This window comes from Juglans regia, chromosome 8 (genome assembly GCF_001411555.2).
Source record: "Juglans regia cultivar Chandler chromosome 8, Walnut 2.0, whole genome shotgun sequence".
NCBI lineage: Eukaryota > Viridiplantae > Streptophyta > Magnoliopsida > Fagales > Juglandaceae > Juglans > Juglans regia.
This window is the reverse complement of record NC_049908.1, coordinates 26,816,876-26,823,717: the sequence shown is the minus strand read 5'-3', so window position 1 is coordinate 26,823,717 and position 6,842 is coordinate 26,816,876. Positions and strand designations below refer to the sequence as shown.

At 38.4% G+C, this 6,842-nt stretch overlaps 1 protein-coding gene across 1 annotated transcript; it reads left to right on the top strand.

Annotated features, from left to right (window-relative positions):
- The first annotated feature begins 2,349 nt into the window (after positions 1-2,349).
- Positions 2,350-6,842, top strand: LOC108983369 (malate dehydrogenase, glyoxysomal-like). The gene is made up of 9 exons (XM_018954973.2): positions 2,350-2,609; positions 2,765-2,980; positions 3,386-3,700; positions 4,424-4,513; positions 4,631-4,714; positions 5,951-5,986; positions 6,103-6,192; positions 6,284-6,378; positions 6,485-6,842. Exons 1-9 carry the CDS (start codon positions 2,538-2,540, stop codon positions 6,555-6,557), a joined length of 1,071 nt encoding a protein of 356 aa, XP_018810518.1. The 5' UTR covers positions 2,350-2,537; the 3' UTR covers positions 6,558-6,842.

Below are 6,842 nucleotides of genomic sequence, written 5' to 3'. Positions count from 1 at the left end.
AACTCATTTTAACATAACAACAAAAATAAATAAATAAATACCTTCATCCGAAAACATATTTCTAGAAAGTATAAGGGTAAAACTGGTAATAGAACTCAACTATCAAGTTAACACTTTATATATCTATATAATATATATATATATATATATATATATACACTATGTATGTACATCACTTATAAGAATAAAACTAGATGCACACACAATACACGGGATAACACCCAGTAAGCGGCGGTAGGGGCTTACCCAAGGGAAACCGAGGCACGCGTGGGGGGGTAAGGGGCGACGGTGCTGGCTGGAGGGGCTGTGATGGTGCGGCAGAGAGCATGAGTGTGGCGGAGCTTCCGTCGAGCTGCGCTGAGCATGAGAGAAAGAGAGGGAGAGGTGAGCGAGAGAGGGCAGAGAGAAAGGAGGGAGTAACCGAGGGAGGTACTCACCGTGAGGGGGTGCTATGGCTGGGGTGGCCTGAGGGTGTTCAGAGCCCTTTTCCGTGCGGGTGGCGACGGCTTGGAGTGGTTGGTACGGTGCGGTGCAGTGCAGTGCAGTGTAGTGGTCCAGTGGTCCAACGGGTGGACCTCTGTTTCGGGTGGCTAAAAACAGGGGAATAAACGGCTGGGTTTTCCGTGAGAGGGGCGGCTCACGGTAGAGTTAACCGTCGTGGTTTTCGTGAGGTGGGGTCACAACGTGGTAGGGCTCTCGGTGGAGGGTATTGCAGCAGTTTATGGTGGCTGCAAGCTGCTTTGTTTTTGGATACAAAAACAGAGGAAACCGAAGCTTGCAGTAGAGGCTACGGGACTCTAGGTGACAGCTTCGTGTGTCTGGGCAGTGGGCACGGTGGTGATGTCTTAACTGACGTTCACAGTGGAGAATGGATGAATTGTGCTACAGCAACGAGAGGGTACAGTGGGTGATGGAGGCTGAGGTGTGAAAAAGAAGAAGCGGCAAACTCTAGGTTTTCGTTGAGGATGAAGAACGTGCAAATATATAGATGAATAAATGACCAAAGAAAAAATAAAACCCTAAAGAGCCGAGAGAGAGACGTGCGCGCGGATGTGTCGTGTGTGTGCATGGAGTGGACGAGATGAAAACTTACGAGAATTAAGAAATATAGACGGAAAGAAGAGAAAAAAAATAAAAAATAATAATAACACATACGGGGAAGTTAACGTGTGGAAGAAAAGATGTTTGAAACAAAACAAACACAAAAAGAGGAGAAAATATAGGCGTACGTGCATGTGATGATAAGTGCTTAAATATATATCAAAAGGGCAATACGAAAAAAAAAAAAAAAAAACCCTAGAGAAAAGAAGGAGATGTGTGTGTGCATGAATAGGGATAAAACTGACGTAAAACGTGTAGAATCGTGGAGTCTGAAAAATAAGGTAACACGGGCTTGGGCTTACTGGTTCATTCCATGTATTTGGGCTCATGGATATGGCACGATAAATGGCCTTTTCCTTTGACTTTTGGGCTTCGATCCAAAACTCTATAATCTTGTGACTTGTCTTAAAAATATTTTCGGCCCATTAAAATATTTTTAACCCAATAATAATAATAATAACAAACAGGCTTGGCGCTAGGCCCGGGTGTTACAAGTACTCTGAGAAACCTATAACATGAGGGAATCCTTGTTTAATGTGTGTGGAGATTTATAAACATGCAAGTACCCATCCAATTTGCAACATTGCCCATTTATTAATGATCACATGGTTGTATTTTATATATATATATATATATATAAATATATTCCATCGTGAGTTTGAAAGTATGAACTATAATTATAGAAAATATGTTTCTAAAATATATGCTTTTGATATATAAAGAAATTAGTTTCACATCATAGACCCAACAGTTAGACTTGATGGTTTCTGGTAATTGAAAGTAATTTTGGATATAAATAATTTTATAATTTCTAATTCTCTTTATGTAGTTATCTTAAAAAATGAGGATAATGAGTAAAACTTAGTACTGAAATTCAAGAATCCTATGATTACTAAAAGTCACAACTATATTGGAATTTTTTCACTGTTATATTAAGGGGGGAAAAAAACATCTGTTGCCTAGTTCGTCCATCCCAAGGATAAAAAGTCGCAACATTAAAAACATATGTTGTCCTCTTTCCCCTCACAATCTAGGCCAACTGGCCCACTTTATAAGTTAGAGTCAGCCCAAGAAGCCTATTATCATGCCCAAATGTAATCTTCAAGAGTTTTTGTGGATTTGTTTTGTAATCCGATCATCTTCTTCGTGTCGTACGTAGACCAGAATAATTATTTTATTATTTATTATTAGTCTTTTTTGTCTCTTGTAATTTAATTTTCTTTGGTAGAAACAAATTTTGGGAACTAGGATAAGATTAGCTTTCCAGGCTTCCCAACTCCTCAGAAAAACTTTTACGTCATACTTTATTTTCTTCCATTTATTATACATTTTGCATGAATGAGAGGATCACTGTAGCAAATTTCTTTCTGACCTTCTACACCCACCTCCCCGACAGAGTCTTTTCGCTTCGATAACTTGGAAAACTAGACAAGAAGATGCAGCCCACTTCAGATGTTAACCAACGCGTCGCAAGAATCTCTGCACATCTCCATCCTCCTAGTTTCCAGGTTTACCTTTCTTTTTCTCAAGTTTTCCTTGTTTTTTTTTTTTTTTCTTTTAATTTTACCAATCACAGCGAACTCTTCCATACAAGTTTATGCTTTCTGGTTTCTAATATGATTTTGGTGATGTTGGAAACGTATGTGAACTTGTGGACTAAAAGATGGGGGAGACTTCGGGCTTGAGAGCAGCGAATTGCCGGGGGAAAGCTGGGAAACACGGATTCAAGGTGGCCATTTTGGGTGCTGCGGGGGGCATTGGACAGCCTCTAGCGCTGTTGATGAAGATTAATCCATTGGTTTCTGTTCTTCATCTGTATGATGTTGTCAACACTCCTGGTGTTGCGGCTGATATCAGTCACATGGACACTGGTGCTGTGGTAGAGTTAATTCTTCTTCTTCTTTTTCTTTTTTTGGCATTTCAGTGCTTGAACATATACGGTAATTTTGAAATTGATATGTGACGATTTTTGTCTAGCTAATTCTAGTGTACATATTGGATTGTTTAAATGGTGTCGGCGTAATTGATTTCATGAGAGACCAAAAGAAAAATACAAATTTGCGAAACTGTTGACAATGATTAACTGAATGCATGTATAAAAATATGTATCCTGAGTTCTTATTTGGAGCGCGAAACTTCTTTTCGTGAATATCCGAGTAGGGCCAGTAATTTTCAATAGAATAGTCATTCACCTCGCCATAGCTTTTATTTGAGGCTCTCCAGCTTTATCAGGCAAAAATTTATGTATGGCTCTCGGAATTGACTGTTTTCTTTAATTATATAGGTGCGTGGGTTTTTGGGGCCACAGCAGCTGGACAATGCCCTTTCTGGCATGGACCTAGTTATCATCCCTGCAGGAGTGCCCCGCAAACCAGGAATGACAAGGGATGATCTGTTCAAAATCAATGCTGGAATCGTTAAGACAATTTGTGAAGGAATTGCTAGATGCTGCCCAAATGCTATTGTCAACTTGATCAGTAATCCTGTTAACTCTACAGTACCAATTGCGGCAGAAGTTTTCAAGCAAGCAGGCACTTTTGACCCAAAGCGACTCTTGGGTGTCACAATGCTTGACGTTGTTAGAGCTAATACTTTTGTGGTATGCACAGATAATTTCCCCGTTTCTATATGCTTCTTCATGTTGGGTATGTGAAGTCGTGGTGTTTACAATTTCATGCTTTTTTTATTATAACTGAGCTCTCTGAAAACTGAAGTATCCCCTGCACCTCCTTTTATTTTGAATTCTTTACGTTGACGATTCATGTTATATTTCATCATCACATATGAGTAAGTTGCAAAATCTTTTTGGTGGGATTTAAGGCACTGTTTGAGTTGACTATAGGGTGGAACTTCTTTCCCTTCATTGTTTTGGTCAGTGTAAAGAGAATAATTGTCTATGTATGTACCCAAAATGGGTACTTAGTCCTTACATTGCAATGTTCTCAATTGTAAAAGATATGATCTGGTTGATTTATGCTCGAAAGAAGACCTTCTGTGATATTTGTGACTTACTAAGTCAGTCAATGCATGGCTATATTCCATTTAAAAAAATAACTAATACTTTGATTGCATGAGAACCCTTGTTGGAACTCATTGAGGACACTCCATAACTTGAAAGGATGACCTTCAATGATATTTGTGACTTACTATCTAAGTCAGTGTATCTATGTTCCATTAAAAAAAAGAATTAAAACATGGATTGTATGACACCCCTTTGTGGAACCTTCTGACATCCCCGCACCTGGGGGTTAAGGCAACTTTCGCATTATGTTTCTAAACCTAACATAAAACTTACTTTTATGTTCTTTTGGGTGCACTGCAGGCAGAAGTTCTAGGTCTTGATCCTAGAGAAGTTGATGTTCCAGTTGTTGGGGGTCACTCCGGAGTTACAATTTTACCTCTTCTATCTCAGGTTCAAGAGCAATAGCAACATGTTTGCATTTAGATGCTTCTAGTACCGTGCTCTAGTGCAGGTCCTTTTTTTTTTATTATTATTATCTCAATTGATTGTTATTTACATTATATACAGGTTAAGCCTCCCAGCTCTTTTACCCTGAAAGAGATTGACTCTCTGACAGATCGCATTCAAAATGGTGGAACAGAAGTTGTTGAGGTATAAGTACATATCTTTTCCTGTCCTTTCTATTTTCTTTCCTTAATTACTACTTATGTGGACTTGCATCATAACATCTCGCTGTGATTGTGAACACATGCATGGAATTGTTTCTTCCTGTAGGTCCGATACTGTGGCATGCTTCAGAGATGATTTTGTAGTCTTATAGGAGATCAAATGACAAGGACCATATAAACTCATAACAGACATGGATCTACTTACCTATTTATTCTTTCAATGACATGATTGGCTTGTATGTGTTAACCTTGATCTAATGAGTATCAATTGACATGGATCTTGGTCTCACAGACCTTTATTTTGTGGGTATAAACATATGTTTACTGTTGCAGTACACCGTTTTGCATTCATTCGAACATTAACTACCTAAATAAGAAACTGAAGGAAATAAACAGAGGGTTAACAATTACAACACTTGATGGGAAAAGACTCCATATAAGCTTTCCATTAATAAAAATATTAAATTTACATATAAAAAAGTCAAATAATAAAAATAACTAAAGCTGCAGCAACTACAGCAGACACTTTCCTGACTCAGAAGGTATCCAGAATGGCTTGAGTTCCGTTAGGTTGCGTACTGCTGAAATTATAAGTCAGAACAGCTAACAAAAAAATCTTTGTTCCATATGAAAGTTGGAGTTTCTTATGGCTTTCTGATGCAGAGAGGAAGCTTTATCTTTCTTCAGACTTGGTTCTGTGATATCCCATATGATTATAAGGATAAGGTTAGGTGGTGTATGGGATCCTGCATTGCTTGGAAGGTTACGTGGTTTGGGCTTTCTATTGGTGCGTTACAGGTTCTGTATTAGAAATTGGCTACCATGGTTTGTAATAGCAGGACAAGTTGTAAATTGTAAATTGGTGTCTACAGATACTGCGCCATCAGAGTGTAGCTTTTGTTTGGAGTGTCATACACTGGCTAGCTCTTGTTTGGAGCGGATTTGGAATTCTGGATTGAGATGAATATATGAAGCCAGAAGAAGCCAGTTGGTTGATTCAATAGTCTCATTTTCTAGATGATTTTGCTTTCATATTGTCAAGTATTTGCTGCCAGATTAATGACATTATGGCGTTGTTTATAAATAAAATTTACTTTCAGTGTGATTTTTGCACGAGTTCTGATTGGTACCACTTTACAGAACTCTTTTATACTCCCTTTCTATTGCCATTATGTTTAGAGTGAATTATTTCACTCATGATTGCTGACATTGTGTGCAGGCAAAAGCTGGAACTGGTTCTGCAACACTATCAATGGTTAGTTATTTTATCTTTAAAACTAATTTCCAAAAGAATTCCATGCTAATTTTATGATTGGACTTGCTTAAAATATGACAAGAGTTCAACAATTTTTTTTTAAAAAACAAATGCAGGCATATGCTGCTGTAAAATTTGCAGATGCATGCCTTAGGGGCTTGAGAGGAGATTTGGGTGTTGTCGAATGTGCCTTCGTGGCTTCTACGGTATGTTTATGGAGTACCATTACCTTGAGCGAATTCCTCTTTTTCTTTTAATTTCTTGCAGTTTCAAAGAACTGATGCATTGCTGTTTTAGGTGACGGAGCTTCCTTTCTTTGCATCCAAGGTAAGGCTTGGCCGTTCTGGAGCTGAGGAAATATATCCTCTTGGCCCTCTGAATGAGTACGAGAGGTCTGTATTGTTATTTGTTAGTTATCAGAAGTCTTTAATTTAAGTAATTTAAGTCCTTTGTTCATTCTATATAATAAGTTTTAAAAAGGGCAATAATTATAAACAGCGCTGGCTTGGAGAAGGCAAAGAAGGAGTTGTCAGCAAGCATCCAGAAGGGAGTTTCTTTCATCAGAAAATGAGCAGAGGCGCCTATAATCTGGTTTTCTTGGATACACATTCCTTGTCTTATGGACCAAAACCTGTTTCTTCTAACCATACCAGATGGAAGTTGGTGTCATTACATTTACCCGTTGCTAGTTTCAAACGATAAAGAAGTTTCGATCATGTGCAGTTGCTTGTTTGGGGCTCAGATGAAATTCCTCATCTGTATGCTTGAACAGGGTATCTGTATGCATTACTCATGTTTTTAACAGTTCAATAAGTTCACAAAACCATGAATCTGTAATTCTCAAGCTTGTGCCAGA

Excerpts from the sequence above, each read along its gene's own strand:
- LOC108983369 (XM_018954973.2), top strand. The coding sequence starts at position 2,538 with ATGCAGCCCACTTCAGATGTTAACCAACGCGTCGCAAGAATCTCTGCA. Across the intron at positions 4,715-5,950 it reads GTGGAACAGAAGTTGTTGAG|GCAAAAGCTGGAACTGGTTC; the intron begins GTATAAGTACAT and ends CATTGTGTGCAG. Across the intron at positions 6,193-6,283 it reads GTGCCTTCGTGGCTTCTACG|GTGACGGAGCTTCCTTTCTT; the intron begins GTATGTTTATGG and ends TTGCTGTTTTAG.